Source organism: Rhinolophus sinicus, linkage group LG06 (genome assembly GCF_036562045.2).
Source record: "Rhinolophus sinicus isolate RSC01 linkage group LG06, ASM3656204v1, whole genome shotgun sequence".
NCBI classification, from domain to species: domain Eukaryota; kingdom Metazoa; phylum Chordata; class Mammalia; order Chiroptera; family Rhinolophidae; genus Rhinolophus; species Rhinolophus sinicus.
Window position 1 is genome coordinate 15,090,785 of NC_133756.1, and position 17,794 is coordinate 15,108,578.

The 17,794-nt window shown below is 44.8% G+C and overlaps 3 protein-coding genes across 6 annotated transcripts in view; 2 read left to right on the top strand and 1 right to left on the bottom strand.

Annotated features, from left to right (window-relative positions):
- Window positions 1-85: 85 nt before the first annotated feature.
- Window positions 86-7,842, top strand: CFAP144 (cilia and flagella associated protein 144). 2 transcript variants are annotated; one of them, XM_019751039.2, is made up of 4 exons: window positions 89-365; window positions 1,333-1,392; window positions 3,328-3,431; window positions 6,287-7,842. In XM_019751039.2, exons 1-4 carry the CDS (start codon window positions 236-238, stop codon window positions 6,395-6,397), a joined length of 405 nt encoding a protein of 134 aa, XP_019606598.2. In that variant the 5' UTR covers window positions 89-235; the 3' UTR covers window positions 6,398-7,842. The 2 variants fall into 2 exon arrangements, with proteins under 2 accessions (XP_074190659.1, XP_019606598.2); XM_074334558.1 differs by lacking the exon at window positions 1,333-1,392 and having other exon boundaries at window positions 86-365.
- Window positions 7,843-9,345: 1,503 nt separating this feature from the next.
- EBNA1BP2 (EBNA1 binding protein 2) lies at window positions 9,346-17,622 on the bottom strand. Its single transcript, XM_019751100.2, has 9 exons — window positions 17,321-17,622; window positions 17,154-17,237; window positions 16,664-16,833; window positions 16,010-16,133; window positions 14,753-14,842; window positions 13,031-13,106; window positions 12,709-12,802; window positions 10,936-11,098; window positions 9,346-10,791 (listed from the first exon to the last, which is right to left on the bottom strand). Exons 1-9 carry the CDS (start codon window positions 17,384-17,386, stop codon window positions 10,741-10,743), a joined length of 918 nt encoding a protein of 305 aa, XP_019606659.1. The 5' UTR covers window positions 17,387-17,622; the 3' UTR covers window positions 9,346-10,740.
- Window positions 17,617-17,794, top strand: part of CFAP57 (cilia and flagella associated protein 57) — a 59,316-nt gene continuing 59,138 nt past the window's right edge. For 2 of the 3 annotated variants that reach the window (XM_074334551.1, XM_074334553.1), the window contains exon 1: window positions 17,621-17,720. The gene's annotated coding sequence lies outside the window, so the exon portion shown is untranslated. Of the gene's footprint in view, window positions 17,721-17,794 lie in introns of all 3 variants that reach the window. The other variant, XM_074334552.1, reaches the window with a different exon arrangement.

Below are 17,794 nucleotides of genomic sequence, written 5' to 3' on the forward strand. Positions count from 1 at the left end.
TGAGAAGATGCGGAAGGTGAGTCCAGCGCCCCAAGGGGGAGGGGCATGGAATACGATTCTGGAAGTGGGGTATGGGCGGGCTGCAGTGAGGTCCGAGGGAAGAGGGTAACGTAGGACGCTGTTGCCTGGAGACCGCCAGGACTCCGTTGCCTGGAGACGGCCCTTGGCCCCCAACTCTGCAAGTGTAGAGAGGACTGTGAGAGAAAGCCCGGCCGGATCCAACAGGGCCAAGGACATGGCCAGACGCCAAAAGGAGGAGATGCAAGATGAGGTCCAAAAGGACGAGATCTTGCGGGAATTGTACCTCAAAGAGCTACGAACCCAGAAACTCTACACGCAGTATCACGTGAATCCCCTGCGCAAGGGTGAGGGGCTCCGCGGGGTGTAGGAAGGGGAGAGGGGGCGTTCGGAGAAGGAGGAACCATCCAGGGTGCTGGACGGGGAGGCGGGGTTGGGGCAGAGCACTGGAGATGCCTTTTCTGACCTAGCCCCACTTCCTAGACTTCAGGAACTCCGACTGTTTGCAGAGGAGGGGGCAGCGGCAAGCCGGGGGAGGTTCTCGCCGCACATCACATCAAATATATTAGATATATTCAAATACACCCAGGTCACAATTAAAATACTTTTGTTATAAAAAAAGTTGGAAGGCTTTTTATCATTTTGCTTTTGAAATAATTATATTTAGCAGGGTTTTATGTTTTGTTTCTGTTTTGGTTTGTTTTTCATAAGCTAAAGTTTGGGGTTTTTTCAGGCTTCTAATATTGTCTTAGAGCTTTGGAAAGTTCAGGGGTAGTAGACTCAGGGCCCGCAGTGTCCCCCTGGTCAAATGGCCCTACCCTTCACTCACTCTTCACTGCACATTCCTTCAGCACTTTCCTCTGGTCTTGTAACAGCAGCTCCTCCTGAATACCATCAAGGCTCAAATGGAGCTATCTGACATTCTTTGGCTCCCTTGTATATATTTCAGTAGGCCAGCGCTGTCCAAGAGAACATTCTGCAATGATGAAAATGTACTATATCTGTGTTGCTCAAAATGGTAGCCATTAGCCACGTGTGGCTATTGAGCACTTGAAATGTGGCTAGTGTGTCTGAGGAATTAATTTTTAATTGTATTAAACTTTAATCAAGTTCAAGTAGCCACATGTGGTTGATGGCCAATGAACTGGACAGTGCTACTCTAGACTGTGAGGTCCTTGAAGGCCTTATTCCCTAGTGCCTAGCACATGTGACAGACACTGAGAAAATACTAAATGACTTCTGGCCTAAGATGGGTCTTAGAGAAGGTAGGGAGATACTGTTTTAACGTGAACCCGTGATGCTGTTTTTCTCCAGTTCACATAATTACCAGAAAGCCCATGTCTTGGCATGATAACCTGGAGGAACCTGCAGATGGTAAGTCCGGGGGTTTGAGAATACCACTGAGGTAGAGCACATAGAGGCAACTGGCTGGAGAGAACTGGCAGGGTAGTTACCTTGGGGCAAACATCAGTCCTCTGCTTCGATCATCTGAGAACTGGACTCATACTAACCAAGCTCACAAGAGACTGACATATGCCACCATACTGCCAGTTTATTAACTCACAAGCCAACAAAAATGTTCCTAATGGCCTTAACTTTCCATTTATTCATCCATCAAACATTTAGCTGTTACAAGCACATGTTCTGGAGTCATACTGAATTCAAATCCTGGTTCTGCCACTCACAACTGTGACACTTTGGGCAAGTACTTTAGACCTCTCTGAGCTTATCACTTAGGGTTGTTGTGCGACTAAACAAAATAATGCAAGTGCTTAGGACAGTATGTGGTGCTGGTGAACATGAAATGTTATTAATGTCATTTGCATTATTACTATGTGATAGTCGCTATGTGGGGTGAGGGATCTCATACCTTAGTGAAGCCTGGGACTGAGATGGCAACAGCATAGAAAACAGGTGCCTAAATCAGGTATTGAGTTCTGGGAGGTCTTCTTAAAGGAGTTGGTAACAGGATGAGGAGGAGTATGTCAGGTATAGAACTGTGGAAGGAAATTCCAAGGTACATGGAAAGGCACAGGAATGAGAGAGACCATGGCCCTAGAACTGTCACTAATTTGGCTTGTATGAAATACACAGGGGGTGGGGATCACGTGCGAGAATGAGGGAAGAGAGGTTTGATGGAAAGCGTAATCCTTCCTGGCAAGCTTCTCTCCTTCCCCTCTACCTTCTTAGACTAGACTATGATAGAGGAAGGATGTGGGACGTATCAGAGGATGGGGAAGGGGTGTGGCGTGGGGAGAGCACACAGGATCGGTCGGCACAGTGCACAGACACGTGAGTAGACTAATCGAGAGAGCACAACCAAAGAAAGTAAGGTCCTTATCTGTAGTGAAGACACCAGCCTAGCTAAAGGATAGGAGCTGGGGACTTGCAGAAAAAAGGAAAATGACAGATGATGAAGTCTTGAAAGCCAGGCAGTAATTTATTACTAGCTCCCTTTTGTTAAGGATGAGCTCGGCTGGATGTCAGGCCCCCTTTCACTCTCTTATTCCATTCTCAGTCATCTTCCTGAGGTGGATATTTTTCTCCCATTTTACAGGAAAATACGAGCAAGTGAGGCCCAGAAAAGTTAAGCCACCTGACAAGCTGGGAGTGGAAGGTCCAGAAATGTCCAATTACAAAGCCCAGGTCTTCCCACTGTCAAATGGCCTCTCACAAATTGAGAACTGATAGTGGAGAAACTGAAAATGTTTTCAGTCCTTAAGCTGTGGAGTTACAAATACACCTGGTGTTGGCAGCCAGACTTCTGTCTATACAGAAGGATTTGACCTCACTTTACAGCCTCCTCCTCCTCTCCTGGCCACACTCGCTTAGGCCTCAGGGCCTTTGTTCTCGCCGCCTGTGCTGTGCTTCTCTGCCTCTTTCCCAGGCTGGCTCCTGCTTGGCATCTGGAGAAGCGGCCTCACCACCTTGTCTGAAGCAGCCAGCCGGCCTCTGAATGCCCCTGTGCCCACTCCCTTCTTCACAGCTCGCGTCACAGTCTCCCCATTTGCTTGTATAACATATGCTGTGTCCCCTGTCCCTCCACCTAGACCAGGAGCTCCAGGAGAACAGGGACCGTGTCTGTCTTACCTGCTCTACCTTTAGGCCCCAGGACAGTGTCAGGCACAGAGTTTGGCTCACCAAATATGTGTTGAAAGATGAGGAGGAAGCAGACCCATGTTGTGAGGCCTAAGTAAGCCTCTGAGGCCGGGTGCTCTGCCTCTAAGGAAGGATGTGGCCAGAGTTAAAAGCACAGAACTATTCAGGGTCCCCAAAGCCGGATTTCATAATACATGCCTGGTCTTCCAGACAGGTTTCTGAATCTTATTCACCATGCTGCCCAGGGACCAAGGAAGAAATACCCAGAGACACAGACTGAGAGCCAAGAAATTGGATGGAATGCAGATCCCTTGGTAAGTGCGGCTCCTTTACTTAGGAAGCACAGAGGCAGTAGAGGTGGGGGCTGAGAGAGCAGGGTATGGACCAGACTGCCTGGGTTTGACCTCTGCCTACCACTTACGGTACTAGCTGTGTGATGTTGGGTAAGTGACTCAGCTCTTTTATGACTCAGTTTCCTCGGTGTAAAATGGAGCTCTTACAGTACGTATTTCATAAGGTTGTTATGAGGAGTAAATGAGGTAGAATTTAAAAGGTGACTAGAACAGTGTGTGGCACATAGTACCATGTAAGTGTTGATTAACAAAGGTGACTGATGCTGATGCCAGCCTGCCTTGTTTGCTCTACCAGTAGTGTGGTCTTGAGCAAGACACTTAATATCTCACTTACCTGGAAACTGAGAATAGTAGTAACAATACTCACCTCATTTGATGGGAAGGCCAGCAGGAGCTGCAAGGAGCCTGGGAAATGGACCCTTTGGTATGTCATCACCCTAGATGATATAGGGCTTCTGTTACTAAGAAATGCAGACTTCTGAATAGACAACTTGAAGAACTTCCTGCTGCTCTTGTCTTTTAACTCTGTTTATGTCTTTCACCACATAGGTTTTCATTTTTAATTAGTCATTGTGCCACCATTTTCCATTATGGTTTCTGGGTTTTGTACCATTCTTAGGAAAACCTTCAACATCAAGAGTTACAAAACTTCTATTTCCCCTAAGTTGTTATGTTGTTTTTTTTAACACTTGGCTCGTAGTCTATCTGCATGTTCTGTGGGTGATGTGAATTTGGAAACTGTTCCTCAGCTGTATCAGAACTCCCATCATTGCCTTGCAGGCACCAGACTCTTGCATCCCCTGTATCTATCTCCACATGGACGGCTCCTGTCGCCGCTTCCTGACCCCTAGAACATATGCCTCAGGGACTCCTACTCATCCTTCGAGATTGCTCAGGAGTCACCTCTTCCAGAAAGTCCCATTAAGTGACTTCTGCCCACCAGGCAGAGTTGGGCACTGCCCCCATCCTTCTATAACACTGTGTACCTCAGTGTTTCAAGGTAACAGGGTGACTCTGGAGCCAGACAGCGTGAGTTTAAATCCCTGCTCTACCACTTTCTGCTGTGTGACCTAAATCTCTCAACCTCCATTTACTTACCTTAAAATGGGGATAATAATTTGGACACCTGAAGGTTTGTGGTGAGGATTAGCTGAGACAATGTACATAACCTACTAGGATAGTACCTAGCACATAGTAAGTGCTCAATAAACGTGGGCTACTATGATGTCATGAGGAAGAATAGAAAGGGGACATGGCCCCACCGACAACCATCACGTGCTGCTCCTGGCCCCTTAGCTTGATCCCAGTTCTTTGTCCACTAGGTGCTCCCTTCCCACAAACTCCCAATACCCTGTCCTTCCCTTATGTCTGCTATGGAGACCTGACCCTCTCGCCCACTTACACAACTTTAGTCGGGCGTGTGGCTCTGCACAGGGGTACTGCACGCCGATGGGCGTAAGTGGCTCAGTGAGCCAGGTTTCCCCGTGAGGAGGAGCTCTAATAGCTGCTCATTTGCAACAGCTCCTCTTCAAACGTGAGGTACCACCACGGAGAGATGAGACTGCAGGAGACAGGGTGAGGGTTCCAGCGGAAGCCCTGCCATTTACACAAGGATAACTGAGTCCAAGAGGGAGAGGGCGGGTTAGACAGCCGGGGAAGCGAGAAATGCTCACAGGGAAATTGTGTGCATGTCGCTGGAGGAGAGGAGAGGTGTGAAGAAAGGTAGGTGAAGGTGAAGATAAACATCATCCAAGTTAGTGATTTAGCAACTCAGAAAAGTATTATGAAGCACAAATAATTTAACTCACTAGTCTTCATTGTTTTAAAAATGGCCTGACTGCCATGAGTACAGGTGTGCATGTGGAAATGTCGCATCTTTGACCGGCACAATTCATGGCAGGCTTACCACGCCGTGACAGGAAGGACCAGCCCCGCCCTGCTCAGACCCTCCTAGGCCTTGCAGATAACTCACTGCGTGGCCGCCAGATCAGTCATCACTATGGAGTTATAAAGGGTCTGCAGACACCAAGCCTGTTCATCACTATAACTGGGGACAATGCCATCAGATGGCGCTGGTGGCAGATTCAAGTATAAGCAAAAGAACGTTATATCCAGGTGTTATACAATCACCCTAAAAGGTAAATACACAGGAGTTTCAGTGATGTGGTTGGGGGCTGAAGAGGCTTGCTCAGCACCAACTTAACTTAGGATCCCTGCCCCTGGCAGTACCTCACCCCAAACAGGCAGAGAACCCCCAACCCCAATACTGAGACACTGGGGAAACCACACACTATGAATACAGCTCAGCCTCTGGTCTAATAAAATGTGCTGAACGTGTGTCCTTTAATTGCTTCTCTAAGGTTTATGTGTCAGACTGCTCACTCTTACTCAGTTCTCTGTGTAACTACTTCAACACCTTTCTTCCTTCCTTCCTTCCTTCAACAAATATGTACTTGAGTACCTAGTGTGTGCTGGGCACTGTTCTAGGTGCTGGAGCTAAGCAGTGACATAAACAGACACAGCACCTGCCCTCCTGGACCTTACATTCCAGTGGGGAAAGAGTCCATAGGCCTCCAACTTAGGCAGAGGACAGGGGCGGGCAGCAACTTTGCATAGGTTATTGTCATTCAGTCCTATGACTCTTTTGATGTCAATGCTGTCCTCTTCATTTCACAAACAGGGTTAGCAAGGAAAAGCACCAGGGGTCACACATCAGCAGATCGGGCCTGATTCAAGCCCAGGTCCATCTGACTTCAAACCCAGGGCCTCCCCCTTCCCCAAAGGCTGCTTTCTGACGCTTACACTCTCCTCTCTAGGTCGACCCAGCACGCGATGACCACAGGCTGAACCACTACAGGGTCTATCAAGACATCACTCTGTACAAGGCTAAAATGTGGAGCTTGGGAGAAGATGATCGCCACAAGTAGTTTCCAGCAGTGAGGTCAACCCGTCTTTAATGCCCGAAGTGAGAACTGCTCAGTAAAGATACTTTAAAGCCCAAACTTCTCCTATCCCGAGTCTTACATTTCTCCGTCCTGTCCAACTCCACTGGTTCAAATCCTCAATCACATAAACTAGTGGGAGAATTCCAGTAAGAGGGCAAACTGCAAACAATCTCTCCTTTGCCTTCCCAGACCTCAGTAAGGGATAATAAGGGGATACAAAAGGTATGAACCCAAAACAGAGAGATTGGGAGAAAACCATTAGCAACCAAGAAAACTGAAGGCATACTTAAAAGTGGAAAGCTGATGGAAGAGGGCAGAGGAAGCCACAAAATGCAAGCTGAATGGGATACCTCTGAGCATGGAGCCCATGCCCCAGTCCTCCCAGGGACAGAGGGGCGGGAAGCAGGGAACTGAAAATGGACATTGGTAGACAGTCTCCACGGTGTCCCACTCCATACTTACCAGCAGCCAGGCATGTAATACTGCTGCATTGGAGGGCTATTCTTAGAGAAATGGGAAAAGCCTGGGGCTCAAGAACACTAAATAAAACACAGGGACACTAAGGAATGAGGTGTGAGGCTGAAAACAACCAATAAAAATCTGGGAAGGGAAGCCTGAACCCTTAACCTACACCTACATTGTATTTTCACCCTGGGTTTGAAGCTGATGGACTCCTGTCTGGAAAAAACACACACACACACACAAAAAAAAACCAGCTCTAAAAAAACATCTGGACAAAGTACCATTTGAAGGTTCTATAAAAAGAGAGCCAGGAAACTTCCAGGATGGTGAACACATGGAGCTGTTGGGAGAGCGCTGCATGCCCAGGGTGGGCATAAAAAGCTCCACGCACCACGCCCCCCTCCAGTATCTTTCCACATGGCTGTTCCTGAGTTATGTCTGAAAGGGTGAAGCCATATTCTGCTGCGATCATCTTGCTTCTGGAACCTGACAAGATCGAATGGAAGCCTACAAACCTGAGTGGCTGAGCCCTAAGAGATAGTTTGGTACAAGATGATGGACTCATCATTAATGACTACATGGGAATCTAGAAATGTACCTATCTCTGAACTATTATAATCCTTTTGCCATAAGGATTCATGGCCAAAGACCAGAGGGTGACCTGTGATGTCACAGAAAGATACTTACTCTTTGTCCTGTTCCTGACACAGAGCTCCTGCATCATTTGCATTTTCCTAAGTGATAGTGGTGACAGGAGCATCTTTTGTACTAACGAGGTGACTCTTGGCAGCCTCTAGATAGCCTCAGGATGGGGCTGTTCCCCAAAAGACGAAGCCTTCATTAGATACTCGGAACTTTCAGTCCCACCCCCCAATCTCTGGGGAGAGACGAGGGGCTGAAGATCAAGTTAATCACCAATGGCCATGATTTAATCAATCCTGCAGATATACTTGAGTCCTCCATAAAAACCCCTAACCCACAGGGTTTGGAGAGCTTCCAGGGTGGTGAACACAATGAGGTAGTGGGAGGGTGGTGTGTCCAAAGCGGGCACGGAAGTCTATGCCCCACACCCCTCCCATACCTTTAAATTTGTCAAAATGTGTTAAGATTACTTTGCATAGTTTTACCAAGCAAGTCATTTTCATGGTCCTACACTACATTGCAAAGTGAAGACTGACTGTATATATTTTTTAGATAAGTTGAGTGTACAAAGTAAGCCTTTTTTTTTTGGTGCTGTTGGGAAGGAGATGAAAGTGGAAAAAATCGGGTTGCTCTATTTAAAGGAACAGAGAAGCAGGGTACAATGCCCTCCATCAGAGCTAACTTTGGGATGAAAGACGACCAGGAACCTAACCTATTGTCTAATTTACACTAGCTCATAGACTCAGCTCTCCGCATATCACATAATCCACTCTTTATGCTCTCCTCAAAATACACTCATGATGAATTTTTAAAACTTAGTCAAATGATTAAACACCTTACTGTTAAATGCTTAAGAAAATGAAAAATAGTAACACTATTATTTATTTAGATTAAAACATTAAAAACTTTGAGAATCAAGTGTTTTATTTGTAAAACAAAAAACAAAAAACGAAACAGTACTTGCTTGCTATTTCTTGTACATGACATGGAGCAAGCATCGTTTCTATGCCTTGGCAAATTGTCTTACTCCTTTCGAAGTCTAGATTCGAGTACCAGATGTGCAGTGATCAATCACCGTCAGACTTTGAAATCATTATGCCTCTTCAATTTACTTAGTGATCTGAGGACTAAAGAGCAAGCAGTAAAGTTTCTACTTATGAACAGTGTTGTTGAGAAACTGCTCTTACTTAACTGCACTTGAAAACTGAGACACACGCATATTGGAACAAAGCAAAGCACGGACAGCTGGTACTGGGGACAGGGAACTGCTAGGCTGTTACCTTTCAATGCATGGACATGCGGGATAACAATGCCTGCACCCTATACTTCATTTGAAGACTGAAATGGTAGAAGTGATATAATTGAGTTCTATGGACTATACCTCTGCAATTAAGGAAAGTGACTCCATTTGTAAACCTTTGCTATACCAAAATAAGGAAGGAAGGAAGGGACATGGTTTTCAAACCTTTTAAAAGTACTTAGCATTAATAACTTACTTTTGGCCTTACAGTGTGAACTGCTGTTAACCTGTGTTCTACTGTCTGAAAACTCTCAATATCTTCCAAACATAATTCAAAGTTTCTAACTGATCCTGAGGCTCCTTATTTGAATTTCTATGCTTTGCCCCAGTCATTGTACAGATTGTCAAAAATAGGTCAAGGGGAAATCATTGGTCTTCTGAAAACACAACTTCTTTACTCCGAATTTTCTTAACCGAAATTAGTTTACAAAAGCTAAATTCATTCTTTTGTACTAGAAAGTCTATATTAAAAAGGGAGACCAAAATGCATATACGATGGAGTTTGAGGAATCACGAGGTAACAGAATGAAGGGAACACAATAAACCTTTTTTAAAAACCAAAACTATAATTCACATTCTGAGAGACATGAGTGGGGACGGCATCTATAGAATACGAGTAAAACGATCTGAAAGCGCCAAATGCCAGTCACTAGACCACCAGGGAACTTAAAATCATCTGAATAAGGAACAATTAGAGAAGAAAAAACTTCGGGACACAAAGTGAAAAATGAAAGCTAAAATATATATTCAATAAAATGATTAGAAAAAAGAATCAAAGAAGTCTTTTGCCCAAAGTGTAACTTAAATACAAACACAAACTTAGAAGATCATCAGAAGAGGTTCAACATTTAACTAACAGAAATTCTAGAATTAGAACAAATAGGGGGGAAGTTATCAAATTAATCTTCCCAGAACCAAAGAGCTTGAATCTTTCCAAATACCCTAATCAAAGAACGAACATGGGAGCACACCAAGCACATCATGGAAGGTCAGATCACGGAGAGAAGAAAAGCTTCCAGAGAGAAGCCTCTCACTGGCAACATAGGAGGCTGGCTAAGACAAAGAAGCATGCCTGCAACATTCTCGGGAAATTCATAGCAGCCAGATTAAAGGCAACTGCAGAAATGCAAAGAGACGAAAAATTCACCTCTCATCTTCCCATTTTTAGGGAGATACTAAAAAACGGTGTAGAGCAAAGGCTGGCATAAGCTAAGACAGAAAAATACGGGATCCAGGAAATATTAGGTTGGTGCAAAAGTAATTGTGGTTTAGGTTAAAAATTGCAAACACCACAATTACCTTTGCACCAACCAAACAGTGGAGCCAACCTAGAAGGTATAGAAAAGAGACAGGGTGACATTTGTATGACAGCCCTTGGTTATAGCAGAAAAATTTTAAGATGGATAAAATGATGAACCATCTAACGATATAGAAGGAAAATTTTATACAGAAAAACATAAGGTAACAATTAACTCAAAGAAAAACCAAAAATTGTATTAAACAGGAAGTATTATCATAGTTCATGTAGCTCTCCAGTGATTAGTATTTAAACAATCATGATGATATAACACTGGTTACTGATTTACCCAAAGTCGTGATATTAACTGGCAGGATGGGGAAGAGGAATTGATGAGGGTGTTAAATCTTCATCTACCATAAAAGGAAGGGAATTTAGACTCAATGTCTAAATTATTATCAATAAATAGAAGTATTATTTAATATGTAAAAGTAACTTCTAAATCTGTCTTAACTGAATTTTCACCCAAGGGTATATGTTTCTTTGATCATTTTTTTAGTTTATTGAATGATTCTTTTTTTTTTTTTTTTTTTACAAAAAGAAACCAACCTAAGGGATCCAATTGTATTGTGAAATCCCAATTCTTCCTTCCTTTTTCTTGGTTCTGTGCATACAAAGATGTTGCTAGCGTGCTCTACTCTTCATTTTCTCTCTTGTCCGTTTTCCAGGTCTCTTCTACAGAAAAAGAAATACCACATGTGGTCACATAGCAGCATGGCCTTCTGCCCCAGGGTCAGGATACAAAGGGAAAGAAAGAGAGTGGGCAGGTGTGGGTGGGAGAGGAGGCTGATCAGCCCGTCACCTGCCTCTGGGACTCACATTTGATCCTTTCTTGCCAGGCCTCTTGAGGCCCTTGCCATGAGCTGTCTTGGCCCGGAAGCTGGATACATCATCATAGCTGTCACGAGTGTTCCACTTGGAGCCTTTCTTCTTTCCACCAAAACCAAACTTCTGGTTTTTATAGCGTCGTTTGGCATTGGGACTGGAAAAAAGCAGTCTTACGGGTTACCCAGAGCATTGCAAATTCTGATGAATCTCACGGCCCAACAATACCCTGAAGTATTCTGTCTGTAAGTAGATACCACTGTGACCCTTGGCCCTACATTCCTACTTAACAAATTCCCCAGGCAAGCTCATCTATTTATAGTTTTAACCACTAGAGCAGGAAAACAAAGCAAGAACCAGGAAAGGATCCACATACAATTTGTGGCTCACCAGTTATCTTTGGAAAGCTTCCTATTTTAACTAAACCTTCCTAAATCATCCACAGTTATTTCTAGTCCTTTCAGGGATATATACATGCATTTAATATTCAAATGTAATAAATCTTAAAACTGGCCATCCCACAGGAATCTCAAATTCAGCATTCCAAAAATCACATGTCGTCTCCCTCCCTAGTCTGGTTTCACTTCCTACAGACATGCCCTAGCCACTGGACTAGAAACCTGGGAGTCAGCCTTGACTCTTATTTCTTTCTCTCTACACCCAATTCAATTACCGAGTCCTGCTAACTTAACCTCTTGAATATTCGTTCAATCCATTTTCTGTTCTCTACTTCCATGACTACTTTCAGGTCATCATCAATGCTTATATGTACTTTTCTAATAGTCCCCTAATCAATTTCTCTGCCTCCCTCAAGTCTATCATCTACACAAGAACCACTGCAATATGAATATGACCTGCTCATTATTTTGGGTAAAGCCCATCAGTGTCTTCCCACTGTCTACTGGATAAAGCCCAAGCTTCTCAACTAGGCAGTTTGCCGCTGTGACTGGGCCCAGATCCCCCTCCAAATCCCTTACCACTCCTTGCCTCACACTGTATTCCCAGTGACACCAAATGCTTGCTGTTCCTCACATACAAACCTACTGTTCTTATCTCTAAGCTTTTGCTCATTTATGTTCTTCCTTCTTCCCAAAACTTGTGTCTCTCCTATTCTCCTAGTTAATTCTTACTCATCCTTCAGGCTAAGCTCAGGTGGGTCCCTTCTCCAGGAAGCCAACCCCAGACCCTGCTCCCCGGACCATGTCAGACATTTCTACAATGCGTATCCTACTACTCCCTAAACGACTCATCATAACATTTACTACATACATTACACAGAAATGGTTATTACAGGCCTGGTGTCCAGGAATGCATAAAGGTGAACTAAAAAGCACAATTATAATAGTCAACATTATCCCTTTGAATCTTCGTAATACTATGAGGCACATACTATTTTCTTATTTTCATAGATGAAGAAATTAACATTGAAAAAGGTAAAGTAACTTGCTCAAAACTACCTTACCAGTGACTGCCTGAGTCCAGATCTGAACCCGAGGTCTGCAATCTTAAACATCACACTGTGAGGTAAGGAATTCACTTTGACTAAGCACTCACTTAAAATGTGTCGACTCCTTAAATCACCTTCCTTCAATCTTCAAAGACTGATATGGCTAAAGACACCCATCACAGACGCCTGTAAGTCTTGGCCACAGGCAGCAGCTATACTCTCTCCATTCTGAGGCCACTCGTCGTGGCAGTCCCTGCCATACTTGTGAACTGCAGGCCCAGGACACACCACAAAACAAAACAAAATCAAACACTTAATACCCCTTCTTCGTCTGCTGGCCTTTAGCTCCTTCCTTCGAGCCCCGTGCCAAAGGTTTCTGATCTCCGTCAAGGAAATCCAGTTTATCAGAGAAGCCTGCGAGTGAAGAAGTACTTTGATCAGCACCATCACATTTTATAAAAAGCTTAAACATCAAAAGAAGATTGTTGTTTACTGAACTGATTGGAAGACGCACATCCTGCTCCCCATCCTGTTCCCAAACCTTCAGCCCAATAGTTCCACATCAATCCAGGCTCCAGGGCATGAGGTGTTAGAATTAGCAGGCAGCCTGCTCCCCTACATCTTCAGGAGAGACATACTGACCTTTCTGGTATTTCTTAATGGCATTCATCATGTGTGTTTTCTCCCGCTGCCTCTTCTGAAGTACCTCTGTTTGCACCTGGGACATGGACACAGGACGGTCACAGCCATTCCAAACCATCACTGCAAATGTATACATTCTCCCAGTAACAACACTGTGATAACACCACCATCGCTGAACATGTACTGTGTGCCCAAATTGTGCTAAGGCTCTAAGTACATTCTCAGTTTAGCTTTTCAACAATCCAGTGACATAAAAATTCTTATCACCAACCCACGAAAACAAACAGAGAGGTTAAGTAACTTGCCCAAGTCACACAGCGGGAAAGTGCAGAGTTGAGATTCACACTCAGGCAGTCTGCACTCTTCCTCCATTACACAATCCTGCCTACAAAACTGTAGCAAATTATGCTTAAGTGCACATCCAATTCTCCCCATTAATTTTATTTGGGCAGATTAAATATCTAACCTACAGTTACTAGGCATGAAAACACTAACAGAAAAAAACAATCTCCCTGAAAAACAAAAAGGCTTTAAGGACAAAAGGAGACGCTTTTCCTCTAGGTCAGTGTTCCTCAGTCTCCACACTACTGACAGTTTAAACAGGATGGCTCTCTGTTGAGGGGTGGACAGCCTGTCCTGTGCATTGTAGGATATTTAGCAGCCTCTCTGCCCCCTGCTCACTAGATGCCAGGCGCACACTCCCCACCAAAATGTGGCAACCAAAAATGTTTCCAGACATTGCCAAATTTCCCTGGGAAACCAAATCACCCCTAGCTGAGAGCCACTGCCCTGAGGTTTCCTCAGATTAGAAACAGTGAGCTCATAGACCTGACTGAATGGATCTGTTTTACTCAAGTTGTGAATCCAACTGCCATGCCTTTGAGTTGATCTCAGTCACACAACCAGATCAATCCAGTAAGTCCACAGCTGCCTGTGTGCAGAGGATAGGATTCTGTCTATTCATCCTCCGCTATGTCCATCAGTGAAGTTACTCCACATGAGGAAGCACCTCAGCATGCAGGCTCACAATGTTTACGTCCAAAATGTGACAAAGTCTCAACACCCATGCTGATCCTCCTCACAAACAGTTCTTCCCACAACCCTAACTTTAATTCCTGTCATCTTCCTTCTTAGGTGACCATGAAATAAGGAAGAAAAACCACGAAGTTTCATGGTATGCTGCTCTGATTTTACATTAGAACTCAGTCATAGTTCTAACACATAGGTGCCATTTTTTTCTCAGATTGGATGACAGGCAATAACATGATTCCTTTAAGGACTTTACAATCAGCTAGGCCAGTGATTCTCAACAGTATGCATATTGGAATCATCTGAGAAGCCTTTGGGGGAAGGGAAGAAAACATGCACGGATTCCCAGAGATTCTTCTGAAGCCTAGAAATCTGTTTTGAAAAATTTCCCCGGGTGATTCTGCTGTGAGATTAGGTTTGGAAACCTCTGATCTGGACCCAACTCTTCACTGAATAGATGTGCAAACTGAAGCCCCAAGAGGTGACTGACTCTCCTGCAGTTAACATACGATTCCTGGTGATACATTGGCATCAAGAAAAGATTGAGTTCATGAATACTAGCACACACACTCCACTATGAAATAATAAGCACATGACTGAACACATACAAGGCATGGAACAAATCAGACCACGGCATTTGGCCTGACAAACACACTCGGCCTCATCCTGTCCCCCGCACACTTTCCTTCTCACCTTCTTTCCGTATTTCCTAAGTGCTCGCAGTTGCTTAGCCTTTTCAGACTTCTCCATGGCGGCCTGTTTAGCCTGCAGTTTCTGTCGAATCTAAAACACAAAATGTTGTCAGCTTGTTAATTGAATCTGGGATGACCACTAGTTAGGGTACACTGGAGCAGAAAACAGATATTCCCAGTTCTGCAAACTGTGGAGCTCAAAGGAATCTCGACAATCACCTATTCCAAGTCCTGTATTTTACACCTGAGGCTAATGAGGCCCAAAGGCTGAGCACTTTGTCCAAGATCCCAAATGTATCAGCGGTGGAGCTAGAACCTGCAAGCAAACTTCCCATTCCCACTGTGCTCTTTGTTCCATTATACAAAACTGCTTGCAATTTTGCCAGGAGAAACTAACTTCTCCCCATCCCTACTGTCTGCAGACTGAGGTTAAACAAGCATGCAGCCCCAGTCCCCGTCTCCAATATACCACGTACACATTAAAAACTCCAACAGATATCAGGCACCTAGCCTTTTCCATCAAACATACACATTTCAGTTAAAGGATGAACAGTTGTCAGTGTGAATGTACAGAGATGTGTCTGGGCCCATCTCTAGATTAGCTTCCCTAAGTACCGCCAAGACAAGAGCTCCCTAAAATCCAGCTTATGACCCAAGGGAACTATGTCAATACATCTTGGATTAGATTTTGGCAATTCTCTTCCTCCCAAAGTTAAACGAGGACCAAGCTGTACCTAACTTTAAATTATACTACATCTCAGCCATACATTATTCCCTCATTTCACCAAAGAGAAAACTGAAGCCCAGAGAAAATGAATTGTCTACAAGTTATAGCACTGCCCACTGGCAATGGCAGGACAAGAACTGTGTTTTTTCTATACAACATGCCATGATCATGGCAGCTAGGAAATGCAAAAGGCCATGTTTACCTTGGAGACCACACTTCCAGTTCTTTTCCTCTCAATTGTTTCGTTTTTCGCTTTTAAAAAAAAAATTTATTAAAGAAGGTCCACCACATATTATTTCAGCCTCCCCCCCTTAATTGTTTAAATTAGGAAAAAGTCATCCTTACATTTATCTAATTGGTGGTGATTGGCATGAGTGTGAAGTAGACAACAGAGGTGATAATTGTCCTCTGACAACTAGTTCCCTATTATTAGGCTTAGTTTTTTAAACAGTACAGGAGGTAAGCCAGCTGAATATACTTAAGTACAACACCACCTCGGCTTTCCAGAAAAAAACCTTCCCTGTTTCTTACCTTCTGCATCTGCTGATCAGACTTGGCCATCTCTGCAAAATAATCAGTGGGCCGCTTGGTAGGGACTTTGAGCTGATGGAGGCGGGGTAATACTGCAAGCACTGCGGCCTGGGCCTGACGGTAGCTGAGGATGTAGGACAAAGTGTGAAATAAGCTAAGAGGCCTTACATTCCTTCTCACTGCTTCTCATGAGTTATCCAAGGTCAGAAAGATTCTCAACATCTGACCTCCACCAGCAAGAACAAACACACAAACAAAAACACACAAATAAAAACCTCATTAACTTGGTATCTAGGAAAAATTGAACTGTACACTCTTTTAAAAAGGTAGGGTGGTGGGAAGTACTGCTGAAAGTAAATTAATAGTTTAAAAGAATAACCACTCTAAAAGTACCCACTAACTTACAAAACTAATGCCAATTATGACTTATTAGGCAGTCGCTAAAAATATCTATATAAGAAACTTCCATAAGCAAATTTTGTTCTAATAATTGAATGTACAAAAAACTTTAGTTCTTTTTAGTCCAAAGAGGCCTCCCACCCTGACCCCAGCCTTGTGATAACTTCTGAGGAGTCCGGGCTCCCCACTTTCCTTCTCTCCTCCCTCTCTAGCATAGGGACCCACAGCTTCTCCCACATTTGAAAACAAACATACAAGCTCATCTCCCGCTGGAAGTCATTTTCTGGATCAACAGCTTTCTGATCCTTGTCCTGAGGTGGTGACTGAGGTCCATTGATTTCTGGCACTGGACTGAGGGTGACATCAAGCCTTTCAACCCATTCCAGATCCCGTTTGAATTCAGCCAAACACTGTTTCAGGCCATTCTAAGAAATTCAGAGAGGGTGACATCAAGCTTTTCAACCCATTCCTGATCCCGTTTGAATTCAGCCAAACACTGCTGCAGGCCATTCTAAGAAATTCAGACACTGAGCTCCTAAGAAGGGAACCCTGAATATGTCTCTCTCAAGCCCAGGGTGCTAGGCGAACCGACAAAGTGCTATCCCCCAATACCCCGACAGGTAATTGACCCTCCTGACAACACGCAAGCGGTGTCCTTTCTGGGACAAGAACTCAGTCACCCAAGCACATTTCGTTGTGCTCATCTCACGTCCGAGTACCCCCTCCACCAAGCGCCCGAGCTCACCACGTCGTTCACTGCCTTCTTCGGCCCCTCTAGCACGACATTGAGGCCTGGCTTCAGGAGACCTCGGGAAAAGGCATCCTGCAACTGCAGGACAGAATCGGCGATAGGTACCAGGGGAGTAAGGACCTCTCCCCGCGCCCAGCCACGCGAGCTCGGCTGACACCTACCTCTTTGTCTGTGACAAGAGAATCCTCAGAATCTGAGTCCGAACCTGAGAGCGGAGGAGTGTCCATCTGGCAGCGCGCACGTCCAACACGTACCTGGGGAAGCGGAGTAGGCCGAGGCCCGCGCGGTTGGAAACGGGCACCTCTCGCCGCAGCCGCCGGCCTTCAGTCCTCTACCTTCACGCCGCGGCTCCACGTGGAACCGAGCTGCTCCACAGCCAACAGCTCACTACTGCTGCGGGACTTCTTGATCTGGACTTCCGCTTCCGGGCCCAGACACACTTCCGGTTTTCCGTTGCTATAGGAACCGCTCCGGCGTCTCATAGTGCGAGGTTGCCTGAGAGCCGTAGTACTACCCCGGGATATACGTGTGGTCTGGTAACTCGGGGAGGAAAAGCGAAAGGTGAGAGGGAGTACCGGGAGTTGGGGGGATGTCTGGAGGAGCAGGAAGGCGCGAGGGTGCAAAGGAAGGGAGAA

What these genes read in the sequence shown, in the direction of transcription:
- EBNA1BP2 (XM_019751100.2), bottom strand. Translation starts at nt 17,386, where the DNA reads ATGGACACTCCTCCGCTCTCAGGTTCGGACTCAGATTCTGAGGATTCT. An exon ending in AGAAGGCAGTGAACGACGTG is followed by an intron (nt 16,834 to 17,153) that starts GTGAGCTCGGGC and finishes TGAATTTCTTAG; the next exon opens with AATGGCCTGAAACAGTGTTT. An exon ending in TTAGGAAATACGGAAAGAAG is followed by an intron (nt 13,107 to 14,752) that starts GTGAGAAGGAAA and finishes TCCATGTCCCAG; the next exon opens with GTGCAAACAGAGGTACTTCA.
- CFAP144 (XM_019751039.2), top strand. Translation starts at nt 236, where the DNA reads ATGGCCAGACGCCAAAAGGAGGAGATGCAAGATGAGGTCCAAAAGGAC. An exon ending in CGTGAATCCCCTGCGCAAGG is followed by an intron (nt 366 to 1,332) that starts GTGAGGGGCTCC and finishes GTTTTTCTCCAG; the next exon opens with TTCACATAATTACCAGAAAG. An exon ending in CCTGGAGGAACCTGCAGATG is followed by an intron (nt 1,393 to 3,327) that starts GTAAGTCCGGGG and finishes CTGGTCTTCCAG; the next exon opens with ACAGGTTTCTGAATCTTATT.